The following is a 20,188-nucleotide window of genomic DNA, read 5'->3' as shown; positions in this document are numbered from 1 at the left end:
GGCAAAGATACTCCTACCGAAATTAGTCAATTTATGGACCTTGTCCGTATCTGCGATAACGAATGCCGTCAAGTCAATGCCAATTACTTCAAGAAAAACACCGACAACTCAGCAAGTCACAATGCAACCTTACAACCTCCACTACGCCACAATCGACGACCTCTAACGGCGGGGATTCAATGGATTTGAGCGTCATCACCTGGGGGCCAAAGATGTCGCCTCTGGTCGTAGACCCCAAACGGAAGCAGAGAGCGGCACGCAGAGCCTATTGCACAGCGCATGGACTCTGCCATTGGTGCAGCTCAGGCAAACATCGTTCCCTCAATTGCGACACCGCACCATGGAGGACGGAAAAAGTGTAGTCTCCGACGGAAGTCGCCGCAGGAGACGCAAGAAAAAGGGCGATCTACTGCTCTCTTCTCTGGACACTAACCAAGCTCATTTGCTACTGCCTTGTAACCTAATCGAAGACAATTCCACTCTGATTAAAACCGAAGCAATGCTTGACTCAGGTGCCACTGGAAAGGGGTTTGTAGACGAATCCTTCGCGCACGCCAACAAACTCACGCTTTATGAACTACGAAACCGTCGCCGGCTGAACGTAGTCGATGGAAGACCCTCCTCGGCTGGCGATATCACTCATGTGGTGAAACTCAACATGGAAATCAAGGGACACAGGAGAAGATGCTATTTTACGTAACGAAGCTTGGGAAGTACAATGTCATACTCGGAAAACCCTGGCTGACAGATCACAACCCAATCGTCAATTGGAGCACGAATGTGGTCACTTTCAACTCTGATCACTGCCGCAAATACTGCATGGAGAAAGGACAATACCAACTGCCTGTTTCTGGAGCTCCTCTTTGTCAATTTCTGCAACCACGACTATACTGGCACGCCCATCAATCCCCGAAGAGTCGGCGCAGCCTGCATTCCATATGCTGACCAAAAACCGCGACGTCGACGTATTCTCACTATCACTGTATGAGATCGACAAAGGCTGGCTGAACTTGGAGTCATCACAGAAGCCTCCACCTTCGTAGAACCTAAAGCACGCCGAAGGGTCCGATTCGACTCTGCACTCACAGACATGGACAAGATGAACCGAGAACTCCAGCTACAGGACGGAATCACCTCCCTTGACCCCAAGGACCAACAAACACAGGAACTCCGAGCTTCCCGGAAAACGGCAGCCGATATGTACCTTTCAGGGCATCACTCGAAGACATTCACAAAGCCCTCGAACCCAAGACTTTGATCGATCCTGCAACAAAAGTACCCCAACACTACCATGAATTTTTGAAAGCATTCGACCAATCAGAAGCGGATAAACTCCCCACACCGAGACTGCGACCACGAAATTGAACTTCAACCTGGAACGACTCCACCACATGGACCTCTGTACGGGATGTCACAAGACGAACTTCTCGTCCTCCGGAAATTCCTTCAGGAAAACCTTGATAAGGGTTTCATACGCGCTAGCACCTCACCGGCAGCCTCGCCAGTGTTATTTGCAAAGAAACCAGGAGGGGCCTTCGTTTTTGCGTGGACTACCGAGCTCTTAACGCGATAACCATCAAGAACCGTTACCCCTACCGTTGATCCAGGAGACCTTTCCCAGCTAAGCCAAGCCAAGTATTTCACCAAACTCGATGTCGTCGCAGCGTTTAATCGAATCCGCATCAAGGAGGGTCAGGAATGGATGACGGCGTTCAACACAAGATATGGTCTCTTCGAGAGCATGGTGATGCCTTTGGACTATCAAACGCCCCGGCTACCTTTCAAGCTCGAATTAACGAAGTCTTACGCCCATTCCTTGATAGATATTGCACGGCCTACATCGACGACATTCTCATCTACTCAGACGACCTTGCCACCCACAGACTCCACGTCAAATCAGTACTCCAAGCACTTGAAGCCGCAGGCCTACAACTTGACGTCAAGAAATGCGAATTCGAGACTACTGAAGTCAAATACCTGGGCATGATCATCTCAACCACTGGAGTACGGATGGACCCAGAGAAAGTCAACTGTCTCATCAACTGGGAGGCCCTATCAATGTCAAAGATGTCCAAGCCTTTTAGGATTCTCAAATTTCTACAGACGGTTCATCAAGGGATTTTCACGCATCGTACGACCACTTGTTGCCCTGACACGGAAGCTAGTCAAATGGAACTGGACTTCATCTTGCCAAGAAGCATTCGATATGCTCAAAAATAGCTTCACTTCAGCGCCAATCCTCAGACACTTCGACCCCGCAAGAGAAGTGTTTGTCGAATGCGACGCGTCCGATTTTGTGTCTTCGGGTATTCTCTCCCAGGAAGACGATCAAGGAGTGCTACACCCAGTGGCTTTCATGTCCAAGAAGTACGACCCGCTGAGTGCAATTACGAGATATATGACAAAGAACTTTTGGCTATTGTACGCTGCTTCGAATGCTGGAAACCCGAACTCCAAGGCACACACCACCAGATTACAGTCATCACTGACCATGCCAACCTTCGATATTTCATGACAACCAAGCAACTTTCAAGACGACAAGTCAGGTGGAGCGAATTCCTATCACAGTTCCAATTCGCTATCAAGTCAGTGCCTGGAAAGAGAACGGAAAGCCTGACTCACTCACACGGAGATCACAAGACTTACCGAAAGATGAAAATGACGACCGCATCCAGTACCAACAACAGTCGCTGCTTAAGCCTTCCAACATAGACTCCTCTGTACAAGAACAACTAAGGCTTGACCCCGAGCTCTCAGAGCTCTTTGCAAATCTCTCCTGGGAACAAGAGATTGCACTATGTCCCGCCATTCTTGACGAAATTCAGCCAGAACCAATCAACCACAAAATCACAAGACTTCTAGACAAGGGCTATGAGGAGGACGAATGGTGGATGAAAATCAGGGACGAGATGCTCAAACCCCATGGAATTCCCCACTCAAAGGAAGTTTCTCTATCGGAATGCATGATAAACGAAGGCCGATTATATTTCCGAGAGAGGCTATACGTACCCGCAGGCGAACTACGGACCCTTCTCACTCAACTCGCCCATGACAGCGTCGAATCAGGCCACCCGGAAAAACAAGCTATACGAACTCATTTCACGCTCTTATTGGTGGCCAAAGCTTAGCGCCGATACGAAACAATTCACACGCAATTGCCACGGATGTCTGAGGAACAAAACCTCCCAGTTGCGGTACCAGGGGACATTGAAACCGCTCCCAATTCCCTTGCAAAGATGGAGAGACTTATCCGTTGACTTCATTGGCCCAATTCAGCGCACAGCTCGTGGATTCAACGCAATCATGGTGGTAGTCGATAGGCTGTCAAAGGACAGACATTTCACGCCCTGCAAGACCGACATGAAAACACATGACTTGGCAACACTCTTCGTACGAGATGTCTGGAAACTCCATGGACTACCGGATTCAATCGTGTCTGATAGAGGACCACTGTTTGTCTCGGAATTCTGGAAAGCGGTTTGCCACCGTCTACGGATCAATATCAGCCTTTCTACAGCATATCACCCCGAAACTGACGGCCAGACGGAAAACGCTAACTCATTTCTCGAACAATACCTTCGCCAATATGTTAGCTTTGCTCAGGACGACTGGGACGAGTGGCTCCCATTGGCCGAATTCGCAGCCCGTAACGTTGTCAGCGATTCAACGGGAATGTCCCCATTTTTTGCGAACACAGGCTATCACCCCCCGAATGAGCTTTGGTCCCCCCTCGCGCAATACCACTCGCGGCATCCAAAGACCTGGCAGAACGCTGCAACGAGGGGAACGAATTTGTCGCCAAGATGCAAGAAATCACTGATCTACTTCGGACAAACCTGCTCTCAGCTCAAGCCTCACAAGAGCAGTTCGCCAACGCAAATAGATCACCGGCGCCAGCTTACCGAGTTGGAGACATGGTGCTACTTAGCACACGCAACATTGATTCAGCCCGACCCATCCCAAAACTAGATCACAAGTTCATTGGCCCTTTTCGAATCGAGCGCGTGCTCAACCCTCACTCCTACCAACTGAAGTTGCCACATGAACTAGACTCAATTCACAATTCATTTCACACCAACCTCCTGCGACCGTCACCAAACGACCCGCCCCGGCCAATACAACACACCGCCCCACCAATAACGCTAGATGCAAAGGGGAGAAACTCTGGGCGATTGAAGAAATACTGGACTCGAAACGCACAAAACAGAAAGGCTTCCAGTACCATATACTATGGAGAGGCTTCGACCTTGAGCAGGCAACATGGGAACCACTACACAACGTCGTCAACGCTCACATCGCCATCAAAGAGTTCGAGAAGCACAACAAAACAAACCCAGACCGACGAAACAAGAAGCGCAAAATGCTCGCCTACAGGCTCAGCAAGACGTGGAAGAATCAGAAGCGATGGAGTAAAGGAGGCCCATGTGTGAGGGAACGATCATGTGACTTTCATACTTTATGAAAGGTCCCGCTTTTATTCATGTAAATAGCGAAAGTCAGAGTCTTCCTTAGGAACCTCTTTCTCTCTTGTAGACAATCACTTTACCCAAGTCGCACTCGACCTTGTTCGTGCACTTGTACCGTCACAGTTGACCTCCAGCGTTAACGGGCCTCAGACAAGCCGAGTCGCACTGCTCTTCAACCAGCTAAGCAACTATGAGCGCGCGCCTAAAGGGTTCATGAAGTCGTGGCGAGAAACCCAACAAGCTGGAGAGTGTTCAACCGCAAGAATATTCCTAGACGAAGGCAAATTCCCAGCCTGGTTCGCATATTTTCTCACCAAGAACGCTGCAGAAACCCGGTATCATTTCCATGGGAAAGCTGAGTGTTCTCGTTTGATCAGTGATCTGGAGACTGAGTCTGTCGCGTCTCGGAAACTGTTGGCGGCACAAGTTGCCGCCGCGATTGGACCGGAAGTAGCTCAGAAAATCAACAGTCTGCATCACAAAAGGATCAAACCGCTTCAAAATGGAAGCATGGTCCATGACTCGAAGAAAAGACGCAGTGAGTCGTCGGCCATATCCCAGTGAGCCTTCTAATACGGAACAGGTATAATAGACAGTGATGATCGTCCACCACCTTCCCCTGCCAATCTGCGCAGCCCGACCACGACGCCAAACGTGCCGGAACTGTCTCTCGATCATGTGCCAGATCAAACGTCGCTATGCTCTTCTGTCGACCTATCCTATTGCTTCGCCGAAAATGAACATGTGCTTGTCAATGCGTCCCTCGCCAATGCTACGCGCCTCTTTCCACGAGACCTCTCGAACGGTATCAAGAGAAATCATGACCCAATAGACGGAAACGTTCTGGCTGCCGCCATATCAATGACATTTCCCAATGCGCCGTTCACGGAAAAATTTGGATGTCAGATGGCACTGGAAGTCACAGACGACAAGGTACAGCATCTTGCACGAGAATTATTCGAGGTGCGCTTAGAGACGAGGCCGGACTTCGGTATGTGTGTTTCGCCGGCGGCTGCTCGAAAATACTGCCCAACCCCAAATTCACATTCCAGGGTGTCGGCGCAACGTTATTCTGTCCACTTTTGGCTCCGATATATCCAATGCAATCACAGCAAGCCCTCTGTATCAGGATGAAACCAGGCAATGGCGCGACAGTACAGACTGCGTATCAATGGTAATCTCGCACCAAGCTCACGACGGAGCTCTCATCTTCGTATCTCTGGGGTTATGGGAAGGAATTCAGATCAGGAAGAAATTGTATGTTTGATGGTGTGGATGCTCAAGTTCCTTCTTTCACCCTCCCATCCCTGCCGCCAAACAAAAGACTAGTGCCCTTCGGCACCGTCCCTCCCATCGCAGGTCTCGTGGGCTTTCGTAGGGTTTTGTATCGCCAGTATTATAGATTTGTATGAAGGAGTTCCTCCAGTACACCATTTGGCCTGATCCATCAATTGTGGTGGGAGTTTTCCAGCATCGCTGAAGAAACTTTCGTCTTTCGTGAGATCTTGTATCTCAAATGACTGATGATCATGTTAGGCGAATCCTGATTTACAGAAGGGAACAGACCATCGGAATCTGATCTTTGCACTCAAGAAAGCAAAATTTAAGGATCGTGACTGATGGAAGCCTTCGGCGCCCGGCGCGGTCTGGTCGAGAGCGTTGCGAATTGGAGGCGAACGACGATTATCGTTGAAGATGAGGCGGCAGTATTTGAGCGTCACAAGCTGCACAAAGTCTCCCGATTTTGGATCGCGACCAAGGATAGTAGAGTCCTTTGGGATGGGCGTGATCAGATCGACGACATGGTTGGGGGAGGTGGCGAAGGAGGGGTTGGGCATGGATGCGTCTGGCAGGAAAATCTTAGATTCGAAGTGGGGGCACGCCATAACCTCGGTATTAGGTCACGTGGGGGAAGGGATGAAAGGGAGCAGAGTATTATCAAGGGGGTGGTTATCCGTACAACACATTTTGGTAAATGTACAACAGAAAGTGGAGTAAACGTGGCTTGGGTGTACCTAATACATGGCCAAAGGTCGTAGGCATGCAGGCATAGCACTTACACAAGGCCACACAGGCAGAGGTTGCAAGGCCATAACAGCCAGACGTTGTGAAGCCTGCAGAGTGTTGCAAGGCTATACAAGAAGAGGGCACACAAGCAGAGGCCATACAAATCAGGCGGCTTGCAGCCTCACAAGGCTATAGCCTGCCTGCTGCCATGTCGTATTGCGCGAGAGGCGGGTGATGCGCACGTACTAAGTACCTTCTATACATTTTGACTGTGGCGTACTGTGGCGTATAGAGCCAGCCAATAGAAAAAGGTGGCGCCACGTCTGCCCCGCCTTTGTTGTACATTTACCAAAATGTGTTGTACGGATAACCACTCCCATTACTAGGGGGGCCTCAAAGTCGGCCAATCCCCGTGACAGCTCCACAGTCACGGGGGGGCGGTTGACCTAGAAAAAGCTCGTTGACTGGAAAAAAAGAAGTACATAAGAGCCCCGCCATTTTGCTAGAACTTAAAAGTACCTCTCTTCCCTCGATAAGTGCAACACATGTTCGCTTTATTGCAAGCTAGTCATAGCAATGCAAATGCATCACCATACTGCCTTTGAGGTGTTTTTGGTGTTTTGGCATCGAATTGAGCTCTATTCGATTTCTTCTTCCTTCCCAGCCTCGAGCGCGTCTTATGATTCCTCTTTATCGCATCTCGATGCCGTCAGCTTCCAAGGAAAGCGTCTGACGGCAAATAGCACGCTTATTTGCCTCCATCACCACTAATTCGGCTGCTTCCTTTACAATCTCGCGATCATAGTACTCCGGCCACATGATCGCCTTGCTTTGCCCTACGCCGCGGTTGTGTAGCTCGCGGAGAATCCTGTAGCTTGCGCACATCCACTCATTGCAATTGAGGTGTGCGCGCTTGTCGCCCTTGGCCCAGAGACCTCTGATGTCTCGAATCTTCGCCTCTGTGATGCTAATCCTGACGTTGAAGCGTACCTTGCGAAGCCAGCGGCGTATATAGCCAGCTTCGTCGCGAACCTCCTTATTCCTGACTCTCTGTGCCTCCTCTTCTTGTGCCGCTTGTCTATTGTATTCGTCTCGGGCGACTCGAATTCTAGCGTCACCGTCGCTTAATGGGCCGTATCTCGCTACAATAGTTGTCTGTTGCTGGAGACTGGAGCGCTTGGCTTGTTTCTCTTTTATCTTCGTCATCTCGGCCGTTGCGGTGATGCCGTTGAGAGCGAGGTTTTGTCGGCTTTCCGCGCCTTCTCATAGACGTATGTGACGGAGGAGTCAACGGCATGTGGGAGTCAACTGATGTGGCTAGACGAAGCTGTACGTAGGCGTGATACCTCTGAATCGTAGAGAGGTTGAGTCTCGGCGTTGAAACATTGTTCCAGTTGAATCGTTGAATCGAGGCGGCGTGTGTGGCGATGGTGTTGATGGTCTTGCTGCCTGAGGCCCGCCCTGAGGCTCGCTTTCGATCGAGCCCGGCAGGTCCTTAATGGCCACTTCTTCTGTGAGCGACGAGAGCGTGTCTTGAAGCTGGGAGAGCACGATCCGGGATTGAATGGGAAGAGGCCACATTTCTGCCAAGATGAGAGAATTGTGTGCTTTTGAAGGTGCGAGTGCGGACCTCTTGGAGATGATATAGAAAATCGGACTTGTTAAAGTCATATGCCCCGTCAGCAATCTCACGATGTAGAACTTGTTGATGCCAGTGTTTGTATGACCTAAAAACGCCGACATCAAGAGGTTGAAGCTGATGTGTAAGATGGGGAGGCATTGGGAAGACCTTAATGTTGTGATCGAAGCAGAAGTGAACCATCTCTTCTGTATAGTGATTATCACAGCTATCCATAAGTAGAAGCCGCTTCTGAAGTGGATCAACCGGTCTCGTGTGTTTCTCGAAGTGTTTGATCCATTCAATCGCGATGACATCGTTAATATACCCCTTTTGGCTGGTTGAAATGATGGTATCGTCGTCAAGGCTGTTGGTAACCCAACGGGCAGGAATTTGGACTCAGGAGTATCACAAACGAAGGAATGCAACTCCCAGCTGCAGAAATAGCCTCAATCGCTGTGACCGACACTGTATCGTGAGCGTCAGATAAAATAGGGGTATCAATCTCGCGGAAGGTCCAAATAAATGTGCCTTTATGTAGATATCCCACCATGAAGCCTGTCTCGTCGAAATTCCAGGTGTTCTTAGGGAGAATCTCGTCTTTCTCGATCGTTTGAGACCAGCCGCGAAAAAAAGCCTCAACGTGGATGCGATCTTGCATAGCCTTCCGTTTGATGTCTCGCGCTGCTGCTCTTCGACGGTGGAAGAGTTCTCTATGCCGCTGTATAAAGCGCTTGGCCCAGGCTCGCGATGCTGTAGCTCCACGCCCTTTGCCTTGAGAATGGCGTTGGCGTGTTGTTGGAGCGCACGACCCTGGATGTGGTGCCCCTGTGTGATGCGGCGATGTGCCCCGCAAAATACCTCCTCTTCATCCGAGGAATCAAGCAGGGCACGGTTGCCCCCATTCTCGGCCGTTGAGTGATGCCCATTGACTCGATAATAGAGGCGCTTGTAGGGCACGCCAAGCGCCTTCGCCGCGGCCACAATTGAGCCGTAGAAGCCCTCGTAGTAGAGCTCTGCTCCTGCAATAGTTCGCGTCTCGAGGTTTGCGGTTGTATGGCGCGAAAAGTTGGGTAAGCCGGTAGCAGAATCGATCCATTTTGGACAGCAGACTCTTTAGCTTTTGAAGAAGCCATAGTCAAAGAATTGGCCTTCCTCGATGACTATTGAGATAGTGACGTGACGATAAAATGGAGTGTTATGACGCCATCGTGAAATGGGTTCTGAATTATTGCCATAGGGGTATATGGGGTCGAATTGTAACTATGGTAGATATGATCTTAAACATGTCTACTTTTATTGTATGATGCGTGCACACTAATTGAAGTACCCAGTTTTTTCAGGTCAACGAGCTTTTTCTAGGTCAACCGCCCCCGTGACTGTGGAGCTGTCACGGGATTGGCCGACTTTGAGGCCCCCTATCAATCTTGCCCGCCCCACTTTTTCGGATTGACACGAAGCGAAATCCGAAAAAGTGGGGTCGGGCACGAGTAAAGAGTAGTCTGTAAGTATTGAATGGCCCAGGGTCAAGCGTGTGTGGGTACGGAATGCCCTTGCCTTGTGCCTTTGCCTTGAGGAACGATGTCTTGAGGAACGAAAGGACTTCATTAGCGCGCGGGGAAAAAAGGCCCCAGACTTGCTTCACCCTCAGAATTCTCCGCCTCTGATTGGCCCACCAGGTCTCTCTCCCGCACCTTGGACACGAGCATGATGCCGTCTGGAGTTCGGCAGCGCGATAGCTACACGTACAAGCTGTACGGGTCGCACTGCGAGGCACAACCATTCCATCGATCTTCGTCGTCCGTGTCCCTCGCAGCTCGAGGCCACGCGCTCAAGCGTTCGGCCCTGCACCTTATAGTCCGTGCACGCGAAAGGCTGCTGCGCACGGCAAACCCTTCCGGCTGACGTCGTTCTGCTGCCACGGCCGCTTTGTTGGCAGTCTATCTTGACGCTCATCGGCGTCAGCAAGATCGTGCCCGGCGGCATCCCGACGAAGTGGAGGCCCTTTGTCGTCTCCGATTCGAGAATGATCCCCGCCGGCGGCCCGAAGTGAAGCATCATGTGTGTGTGTGTGTGTGTATTTTTCGTCCAGCGACCTTCAGGTCGCTCAGGTCCCCGAGACGGGGCACAGGACATGCTGAGCTGCTGGAAGTCTACAGTCTACTTATACAGTGAAAATAGGGCGGCCCACAGACCGTGAAAACACCCATGCCATCTGTTCCCGCAGAACGTAAACAAACCATCATCCAGCATTTCATCGGCTCAGAGGCACTTCTTTGCTCAGCCTGTTTCCCGTCAGCGGGACTTCCAGGCGCGACAGTTACTTTGTCTTTCTATTTGGTCTTGCGGGACCGTTGTCGGAGACTGCGAGGGCAGGCTCAGAAGTGAAGCATCATGTCGGCCGAGATCCGATGTCCCGGGTACGCCTTGTCGACAATGACCTCCACCGCCGAGTAGCTGGCGCCGTTCACCAGCTTCAGCCCCTGATGGGTGTTGTGGTTCACGACGACCGGCATCCCGGCCACGAACATGAAGATGGCCGGCACCGGGATCGCGCTGTCGTCGCCCTGGTTGAGCATCATGATCGCCTCCTTCTCCGTCGGCAGCTCCTCTTTCCACTTATGCTCGGAGATGAAGATGCGCATCATCGACTGTTGCTACCCGGAACGACAAGCTCGCCTCCATATTTAGGTTCCAACGATTCCGGTTCAGCGGCGTCACCACGGTGATGCCCGCCTCCCACGGGATCCGCCTGCCCTCCCGGTAGCACCTTGAGTTGAGGAGGTATAGATCCGTGCGGTCCTGCACGCCCAGTCGGATTCGCTTCAGCAGCCCCTGCAATTCCGGATCCCCGGCGGCTCGCATTTGCTCGTCCAACATGACGACCGTCGTAAACCTCTTCCACAGCGCGTGCGCTTTGTCGTGCTGGTGCCGCTGCTCGGCCCTGAACGAGTTGTCTACGTCCCACGAAAAGCCGCGCTCGGCAGGAGGATCGACCTCTCTTGGACCGGCCGGAACTGCTGAAAGTCCCGCAGAAGAGAACGATGGGGATCCCCCCCAAATCTTCCGGCGATCCGCGAAGCCGGCAGAGCTGCTCGTTCACGGCGTGCAGCGTCCGTGATCCGAGCATGCTCACCTCGTCGATGACGAGCACGTCCTTCTCGTGCCAGCTCATCCGAGACTGCCCGTGGATGAACCGCTCCGTCCGTTTTGGCAGCCGCACCCCGTCGAGATCTTTGGCCGTGTTCGCGCCCGCCCCTTGGTCCTTGCTAAACCCGCAGGCGGAGTGGATCGTGATGCCATTGATCCGCGCCGCGGCAGCCCCTGACGGCGCCGTGATCAGCAGACGATTCGAAAGGCTCTTCCTACTGAACAGCTCGACGAGTGCCTCTATGATTCACGACTTGCCGGTACCCCCCTCGTCGCCGACGAACTGGCACAGCTGGCCGGCATCGCACCTGTCGCTTCGTCGCATCAAATCGAGCTGGCGGCATATTATTAGGAAAGCGATCGACTGCCTTTTATTCAGCGTCAACCGTGTTGCCAACCCCCTGCCCGCCGCGAAGAAGGAGGCTGATGGTCCGAACAGGACGCGCATTCCCGCGTTTACGTCGCTAGCGGTCTCGTCGGAGTCTGCCATCGTTATTTCGATCTCGTCCTCCCCGAAGCCAGTCATCACTCTCCGCAACGCAGCGCGGCGGTCGCTTCCCCAGGCCACGGGTGTGCTCTGTATGCCTTGGATCATCCGCTCCCTCTCCTCCGAGGCACTTGCCTGCTGCGACTTGATGGCCTTGACCTGATCCTGCGGTGGTAGTGCGGCCCCGGAAAATATCCGCCCTGGCATGCTTATCCGCCTCTCCCCTCGTTCGGTCATCACGGTGGCCGCGAGCTCGGCCGTCGAGCGCAGCGCCGATTGCTGGAATCGACAGAGCTGCTGCATCATTGCCGTGAGCTCCGGCGACTTGGCCTTCACCTGATTCGTGCCCACTGCACCTCGGACGACGTCGATCAGCCGCGTTGCGTCTCCGATGCTGTTGGACTGATACGTCGCTGCGGATCCCGCGCCCGCGCCCGCGCCCGCGCCCGCGCCCGCGCCCGCCTCGCTCGCCCCACCCTTCTCCACGTGTGCGACCGTGGGGTCGCCATCGCTGGACGAGGCTGCCCATTGCTTGGCGTCACGCTTTGCGTCTTCAGCTGATCGTCGGAGCAGCTGCACGTGGTCGACGAGACATGATATTCTGGGAGCCAGCGCCTCTCGCGCCCGCGCCTCTCGCGCCCGCGCCCAGATGCCATTGATATCGCCTGTTTCTTCGCATAGGAAGGACTCCCACGGCACGAAAAGCGCTAGGTGCTGCACGGCTGCCCTGTGAGGGGGGGCGAGTTAGCCTCTCCGATAATGCCTGTCGGCGGAGCAGTTCCCATACACACCTCCTCCGATGGCAGGACTCCTCGTCGCCGTGGGCGAAGTCCTGCCCGATCCCGACCAAACCCCAACCAAGAGACCGCGACTTTCTCCCGAAACTTCCACCATAGTCGCCGCCTGTAATAGTCAAGGCTCCGCCAAATCTGACACTTCCTCCGTTCTGTCTCAGGAAGACCCCGCAGAGTCAGAGACAGACACCGACCCAGTCAATCACCCAGACACATCCACCCCTGGCTCTATCAGACCTCCCACGTCGATCTCTTCCCGACCGCACCGCGCCCGACATCCGCCCAAGAATATTCTGTAAAGCATCGAACGAAACAACACAACATGACAAGGAACATGTCACACATAGGATATCAGCCTCCAACAGTCTGACCCCCTATTCGCACAGTCCGTTTCCACATTTCCCCACAGAAACTTCTAGGAGGCATCATCAACGCATCAGTAGCTTCCAGATGATCCGATCAGATGCTTCCATTCACTACCATTCCCTTCCATTCTCATATTCAGGCAGTCTATAAAGATCTCGCCTCTTTCCCACCTTAGATAGCAGAATCAAGAGTCTTCCAGTCCCTGATCTTTATGCCCACTTGCTCATCCTCCGTGCGATAGAACATGTTTCATCATACTCAAACGCAAGGTGCGAAAGGCTCGAATAGGACATTCCCTTCTCCTCTTGCTCACCTTTTCACAAAGACAATCCAGTCAAAACTTCTCCAATATACTCCTTATTCTGTTTATATCTACTACCACTTAAGGGATTTTCCGATGATCTGCCGGATCTGGTGATCTGCCGGATTGCGACGACTTCGCACAGCCTCCATGGCGTAGTGGTGACACGTCTGGAGCCTCTGCGTCGCAGAGGGGTCGGTTCGAAGCCGTCTGGAGGCACCCCTGAGCGAACAGGGTACACCGGGTTCCCGCCCGTCAACAGGGAACAGCGTCATGAGAGAACACAATCGGCGTACCAACCACCATCAATGACTAACACAACCACGCTTCAACTTCGACACATCGCGCTTCAGTTGCTGGGAATAGGATGCTAAACACTTGGAGAAATTGACCTTCAAGCAGGTCTGTCATGGAGCAAGACAGTGGTACGGTTGGCGCAGCGTAAGATGATCTGTGGGGCTTGGGAGTCAAGGAACAAAACGTGCTGAACTGTACTCTGGACTGTGTAAAGGCCTTATAGGGACGAAATAAATCCTACCTACCTACCTACCGACATTCTGTCTCAACATCAATCTGGAACGTCTCAACAACCATGGCGGCTATTGACGAAGCGCTTGCTTTCCTGAAGTCCTCAGAATCGGTCAATTACGCTGAAACAGTTCGCCAATTTGGCTGCGATGAGACCACGTTGCGCCGCCATCAAGGCAAACAGCGCTCAAGACGCGATGCGGACTCCCTCTATAAATCTCGACTTTCAAAACAGCAGGAACTAGATCTTGTTGCTTATATTCATAAGCTTTCGTCACGTGGCATCCCGCCTACGCTGTCTATGATCAAGAACTTCGCTCAGGATATGGCGAAAATGAAGGTAGGAAAGAACTGGCCGTATAGCTTCGTCAACCGCCATCGTAACGAGCTTGGTTGTACCTGGTTCGATGGATTTGATGTGGCGCGAAAGAGAGCCGACAGTGCTTCAAAGTATAGAGATTATTTTGAGCTGGTAAGTTGATGCACAGCAGCATCTCATTTCCGTTGCTGACGGTAGAAGTTACGCTCAAAAATTGAGGAATACGACATCGCCCTTGCAACACGTATGTATAACATGGACGAAAAAGGCTTTCTCTTGGGTGTCATCAACCGAACTAAGAGAGTGTTCTCTCTCAATCAGAAAAAGCAAGGCAAATTGCTCGGTGCATCGCAAGACGGCAATCGATCCTGGATCACGTTCGTAGCTTGCATCTGTCAGGACATGACATCGCTGCCTCCTTTTCTCATCTACCAAGGCAAGCCAGGACAAGTTCAGGATGCTTGGCTTACGGAATTTGACCCAGAGCATCAATCAGCCTTCTTTATGACCTCGGATACAGGCTGGACCAACCACGAGCTTGGAAAAGAGTGGCTTGTCGGCGTTTTTGATCGGTTTACTAAGGCAAAGGCGCGAAACGGCCGCGATTATCGCCTTCTCATTACCGATGGCCACTCGAGCCATATTAATACGGACTTTCTGGAGTGGTGTGACCAGCATCGGATCATCGTTGCGGTGTTTCCCCCTCATTCTACTCATCGGCTCCAGCCCCTGGACGTATCTCTATTCGGTCCCTTGTCGACGGCATATACAAATCAGCTTATCCGGTGGATGGCAAAAACACAAGGACTTGTTGGGCTGTCCAAACGCGAATTCTGGACCTTGATTTTGAACGCATTGGAGGCGTCCTTCTCCCCGGAGAACATCGCAAACGGGTGGATGCGGACCGGCCTCCTGCCTTTGGACTCCGAAGTCGTCTTGTCACAGATTGTGAAGAAGGAATACGACGATTCCGATGCAGGCAGCGATTCGGAAGACTCCCCTAGCATTGCAGCAACCTACCGCTCGAGAATTACGACGGCTTGTCGACAAAGTGGTCGATAAATCCACCGCCAATGCTGAAGTCAGTGCTCAGAAGCTGAAGAGCACTCTTGAAAGTCTTCAATCCGAGGTTGAGCTGCTCAGATATGAGAACAAGGGACTCCGTGAGACTATAATTCATGAGAAACAGCGCAGGCAGCGTGGTACAGCTCTGAAAGATTATCTCTTTGACCGTACGGATCCTAACTCTGCTCAGGTCTTCCGCCCGCAAAAAGTGGCTCAAGCTCGAGTGAAGAAAGCGGCTATGGAGGTCCAGAAGAAAGAGGAAGCAATCCAGAGGGAATTCCAGAGGTTCAGCGACAGAAAAGGCGGAGGAGCAAAAGAGCAGGCGTTGGAAAGAAAGAAGCAGCGAGAGGAGAAAAGGGAGCGAAAATTGCAGGAAAAGAAGCCAAGAAGCAGAGAAAGCGGCCAGTCGACAACTTCGAGACGATCTCAAAGGTGTAAACCGGGAAAGTGCGCAACAGAAGCCGCGGCCCCAGCGGGTGCCTTCTAAAGCTCGAGAGAGTCCAGGGACTCTAGACGAAATAGTCGTCGCTCTTCCACCAACCCCAGAGCTTCCGGTAACATCGCAGCCGCCAGATCAGCCAAAGGACGGGTTAGCAAAGAAGGTAAGGAGTCATCGATGGCCTTGATAGCGTGAACCTTGCGGTGCGCCCTGAGTTCGTCACCAATGCGGCAAATAAGAGACGTCTGAGGAAAACAGATATAATTAATTTGAATTGATTTAAGGCGTTTAGAATTGGGATTTTGATGGTTATGGCCGCATGGGTGTGGATTGGTGTCCAGCTTACTTGTCTGTCCAGCTCACTTATCAAGTACGTTACACTTCAGTGAAGTTCAGTCCATCATTTGAGCCCTTCTCTCCGTGCCTAGTGCTGCGGGCCCTCACGGGTGGATGCTACAGGTTTCTTATGGGTTTCGCCGCCCGTTAGAGCTGGTCGAACAAATGTACTCTCTAGTGACTTTGACCTTCTTCTGAAGGCGGTCCGACATTGCTGGACTGGCTTTCCTCGGCTTTGGCTTCTGAGAGTCTGCCACATGGGAAGTATTTTGCGTCTCCCCGTTCGCCGATGCTGGAGCGAGCTTTGGTAGCTGAGGTGGCTGAACAATGCGCTCCCATTTGCTCGAAAAGTTAACGTCGTTGACACGTTCGTGGCCATGCGACCTATGCGTATGACCATTCATAGTCGCAGGGTATTCATCGATAGCTTCTATCCATCGCCAAAGCCGTCTGTCTGCCACGAAAAGGGGATTATGTTCGGACGCAAGTGTGATCTTCTGAGCCAATGCAAGTCGTCCCTGCCCGACAGCACTGAAATACTCTCTCTCACGCCTTTTGACTTCGCTTTCGGGCTCGTCGTCAGCTGCCAGTGCTTCCGCCAACGCCAGTGCCTCAGGGTTTGTGGCCAGTCCAGCGAGGATCGCGCGAATATGGTTGGCACCGCCACCATCTTGAGAAATGGAGCAACTAAGTGCAAGTTGATGGAGTGCCTCTAAGTGGTGGTAATCCTGCAGGGCATCCAGGTTCACTAGGCGCATTAGATGTGACATCATGTCACCTATCGTCCAGTGCTTGGGCTCGGGTACAAAACCGCCGATAGTCCTGCTCTCGTCTTCAAACCCGGACCGAAAGGCGTCGACTGAGGCCGAGTCAAACACCAAATCCGGGGTGTGGTAGACCAGGGTGCCGAGTAATTGAACGGGCGGAACAGTGGACGAGAATGCCCAGTCGATAACGCATGTGATATTGAATTCCCCATCAACAAAGATGTTCTGGGTGCTGAGGTCATGGTGACAGAGGAAAGCCGAACATCCGCGGGATATTCGGCCGAGTCAAGTGAGGGATGATTTGGTCGCGAATGAGATAGCTAGCAATGCTGTATTGCAGGCGATTTTTGCTCGACTCTGCCTTGCCACCAAGAGCAGCGTAGTCGTTCCACCGTCGCTCGGCAGAGCGATATTTGGTGAAATCTGAGTACTCCTGGGGGATGGGAACAGGCGCGAGGAGAATGTGGTGTTCCATTGGGAGTCGCTCAGCATGTAGAAGAAGGGCAGAGACGAGGGAGGAGTAGTAGTCGGGCTCTCCATGGTACGGGCCACGCGAGATATCTTCAATATCGTCGCGGCCGTGGAGAACATGACCGGGGGAGAGACACTCCTCGATGTTGTAATCTTCGCCATCCTGTTCGAAGAGGGATCCAATTGTAGCAAACCGTAATTGGAATAGCTGACACGCGTAGTTTCCAAGCTGTCTCATAATCTTCCCCTTCTCGTCCCGAGTCATAGCCCGTACCGGGTCTGTAGGACTTGCAGGCTTAGGGCGCTCATGGTTATACGTTTGCCAGTCGTACGTTGCGAGAGGATTGCCGGCAGCCTTGCTCATAAGGATGTACGGGATTCCGATATCATTCTGGTCGGTCACGCTTTGCTCATGTCAGCAGTATCCCTAGGCTTGAGGCTGGAAGACACAAAGTTACCAATAATGGAACACCTCTGGAACAGGTATAGAAGTGTGTTTGCGGATATACTTCAGCGTAGCGGCCTCGCTAGCCAAAAGACGGCAGGCGGCAGTATCGCCAACAACAGCATATCTCGTCCTGGGCGATCGGAAAACCCACTCGACACCGTCATCGAACTTCAACAATATTGCCCAATTCAAAGCGCCGGACATCGGGGCTTGAGATACGTCGCAAGTACATGGCTGATGTCGGAACCGTTCTGCTAAATGAAGGAGTTGTACAAGGTTGAAATCGCCATGGTAGAATATATCTCTCTTGCGGCGTTCAGCAGGCATAGACTCCGGCATCGAGGCTCAGCCGTGGTGTTTACCCCAGAATTGCATAAAGAAAATGGGCGCCCGTCGATTTTGTTGGGGAAAGATTCTTGCCTTAGGCAACAACAAGAAGACGGTGGGGCTGCTTACAACCCCGAGCCCCGCACTACCATGCCCCACCCCCCTTTCGGTAACACCCACCTTTCGGTAGCGCAATTGAAAAATTCTCCACCAAAAGTCTACCATTTGAACTACATGAAATATGATCAGAACTTAACATTATAAACACAAAAATTATATCATTCCGTAGAGAAATGGACGCTCTTATATGTACCGGCGCTTTTTTACCATTCGCCCGGATCTGGTGGTGACTGGAAGGGCTTCGGTTGCCACCTTGACTTCGATCACTGAAGCTGTCTCCACCTCTGAGACCGCCTCCTCCTCTGTGTCAGAATTCAGCACAACGGCTATCTCTTGGCTTTTAATTTGGGAATGGCTTCCTCAGCCACCAAAGCTTCACTGAGAGTCATGAACCGTCTGTTCGGGTTCGGAATTGCTCTCCTCTTCTTGCCTCTCTGCAGCCGGGCCACTTCTTCCTCTAGCTTCGCGATTCTGTTGCTGTGCTCGGCAAGCGTCTGTTCTTGGGCTTCAAAGCCTCTAGCTATCACGGCGTATCGTCTCCGGGTGCCAGGAGTCTTGTTCTTTCCGAAATCGCGAATCTGGCGGCTGTTTCTTGGCGTATCATCAGAACCCAAAATGGCGCGGACTTTGGAGACGTCTCTACAATGTCCGCGTGAATTTCTGGATGCCGCAATGCCTTGGATCGTGAGATCGGCCAATTCCCAGTGACCCTCCAGCCGGACAATATATTCTTTGCCGTCATTCCAACCTCGCGCGCTTTAGCATATGCCCGTATAAAATTGACCTTATGAACAGGCGCAGAATCGGTCAAACAGGTCAATTTCTGAAGTTCTTTCCGGTAAGCTGCCTTGGAGGCATTGAATACACCGTTATCTAACGGCTGGAGGCCATGAGAGCAGTGGGCAGGAAGGTAACAGCAATAAACGTTGTTCAAAAAGCATGTGGCCATCCATGCATCCTGGTCCCGGTTAACGGTAATTCCTACAGAGGTGGATAAAGAAACGCACCGTTGCATGACTTCCATGTCCATCTAATATGATCAGTCTAGCATCTGAGGCATCGGCTGGTCGCGTCTGGGGCAAATAGACCTCTCAAGCCACTCAATAGCGATATGGTTGTCCGTCCATCCGTTGGGCGACGTTATGTAATGCCAGTCGGCTATTTTGCCGAATTCCGTCAAGAACCACTGTTTCTGAAGTTCTTTGCCCTTAAAGATAATGCCAGGGTAAGGACACGGCCGTCCGCGGTGATAGCTTCAATAAATGAGGTCCAGTTGCGGGACTGTGGCCCTTTCAGAAGGGCCTTCCGTTTTGGGTCTGCACTCCCAACCACAAGACTATCCAAACCTGGCAAAAGAGTCTGGTTAGTAAAAGTAATGAAAGACAAGCCAAATACTCACCAAAGCCAGACATAATACCGCCTTCGTCAACATTCACGGTATTTTCTGGTTTAATCCATCCATACTCCTTTCCCTGATATCGAAGAACCAGTGAACCGCACGAGGCGTAAAAGCATTAAATCGGTTAGCTTCCTGACGTCTCCACGCTTGTTCTTGATGTCCGGATGGCGATTGATGAATTTAGAGACCCAGTTGCGCCCCACTGTCCGCTCGTTGTTCAGTTGCTTCATAAGAGCCTCCACACATGCGCGGATCTGACTGTGGGAGGGAGCATAGCCGAGAGACTCTTGGCGGAGGATCCAAGAAACCAAGCGAGCTTCCTGAGACTTACTCAAGAGTTGACGAGGCTGGATCTGATCAGCCAGGGCTACCTGGCCTTTGAGTCTGTCGGAAATAGACTGCTGAGGTATGTCATACTTTTGGGCGGCGCGGTACTGCGACAAGCCGTTTTTTGTGACATCAATTATCGCATTAGCCATAATATCCTCCGTATAAATACTCCGAGGCCGCTTTAAGGTCATTTTGGTCATGTGGTGGAGGAATAACGAGAAGAATCATCGTCAGGAGGCGGAAGGAGATTAGGGGGTTGGATGGTAATTTCGCGTGCAAGGTACGCACAGGCCACAGAACCGAAAGGTGGGTGTTACCGAAAGGGGGGTGGGGCATGGTATGAAGTCCGGCAGCCAGTCTCACAACACTCGAGCAGCACAACAGAAACAATCAGCCATGCCTCGCAGAAGGGCACTGCAACCACCAACGCCGGAAAACATACCTCCTCTA

The 20,188-nt window shown here is 52.0% G+C and overlaps 6 protein-coding genes across 6 annotated transcripts; 1 reads left to right on the top strand and 5 right to left on the bottom strand.

The window, feature by feature from the left end:
- Window positions 1–5,998: 5,998 nt before the first annotated feature.
- On the bottom strand, window positions 5,999–6,304 carry HRG_06634 (uncharacterized protein; the record flags this gene model as incomplete). Its single annotated transcript, XM_044865105.1, has 1 exon — window positions 5,999–6,304. One exon carries the CDS (start codon window positions 6,302–6,304, stop codon window positions 5,999–6,001), a length of 306 nt encoding a protein of 101 aa, XP_044720045.1.
- An 859-nt stretch (window positions 6,305–7,163) lies between these two features.
- HRG_06633 (DDE superfamily endonuclease domain-containing protein) lies at window positions 7,164–9,329 on the bottom strand (the record flags this gene model as incomplete). The annotated part of the gene is made up of 5 exons (XM_044865104.1): window positions 7,164–7,735; window positions 7,820–8,012; window positions 8,104–8,458; window positions 8,735–9,205; window positions 9,271–9,329. 5 exons carry the CDS (start codon window positions 9,327–9,329, stop codon window positions 7,164–7,166), a joined length of 1,650 nt encoding a protein of 549 aa, XP_044720044.1.
- A 469-nt stretch (window positions 9,330–9,798) lies between these two features.
- Window positions 9,799–10,144, top strand: HRG_06632 (uncharacterized protein; the record flags this gene model as incomplete). Its single annotated transcript, XM_044865103.1, has 2 exons — window positions 9,799–9,948; window positions 10,031–10,144. The coding sequence occupies 2 exons, from the start codon at window positions 9,799–9,801 to the stop codon at window positions 10,142–10,144; spliced, it is 264 nt and encodes an 87-aa protein (XP_044720043.1).
- A 325-nt stretch (window positions 10,145–10,469) lies between these two features.
- HRG_06631 (ATP-dependent DNA helicase PIF1) lies at window positions 10,470–12,800 on the bottom strand (the record flags this gene model as incomplete). Its single annotated transcript, XM_044865102.1, has 8 exons — window positions 10,470–10,748; window positions 10,813–11,035; window positions 11,089–11,108; window positions 11,195–11,415; window positions 11,506–11,549; window positions 11,640–12,455; window positions 12,520–12,560; window positions 12,789–12,800. The coding sequence occupies 8 exons, from the start codon at window positions 12,798–12,800 to the stop codon at window positions 10,470–10,472; spliced, it is 1,656 nt and encodes a 551-aa protein (XP_044720042.1).
- A 4,081-nt stretch (window positions 12,801–16,881) lies between these two features.
- On the bottom strand, window positions 16,882–17,766 carry HRG_06630 (phosphotransferase enzyme family domain-containing protein; the record flags this gene model as incomplete). Its single annotated transcript, XM_044865101.1, has 2 exons — window positions 16,882–17,518; window positions 17,573–17,766. The coding sequence occupies 2 exons, from the start codon at window positions 17,764–17,766 to the stop codon at window positions 16,882–16,884; spliced, it is 831 nt and encodes a 276-aa protein (XP_044720041.1).
- Window positions 17,767–19,048: 1,282 nt separating this feature from the next.
- On the bottom strand, window positions 19,049–19,887 carry HRG_06629 (tc5 transposase DNA-binding domain-containing protein; the record flags this gene model as incomplete). The annotated part of the gene is made up of 3 exons (XM_044865100.1): window positions 19,049–19,216; window positions 19,243–19,355; window positions 19,497–19,887. 3 exons carry the CDS (start codon window positions 19,885–19,887, stop codon window positions 19,049–19,051), a joined length of 672 nt encoding a protein of 223 aa, XP_044720040.1.
- Window positions 19,888–20,188: the final 301 nt, after the last annotated feature.

Source organism: Hirsutella rhossiliensis (assembly GCF_020360975.1).
Source record: "Hirsutella rhossiliensis strain HR02 chromosome Unknown scaffold00006, whole genome shotgun sequence".
In the NCBI taxonomy this organism is placed as follows: domain Eukaryota; kingdom Fungi; phylum Ascomycota; class Sordariomycetes; order Hypocreales; family Ophiocordycipitaceae; genus Hirsutella; species Hirsutella rhossiliensis.
Note: the sequence above shows the minus strand (reverse complement) of the source record. Positions and strands in the feature narration are given on the sequence as shown.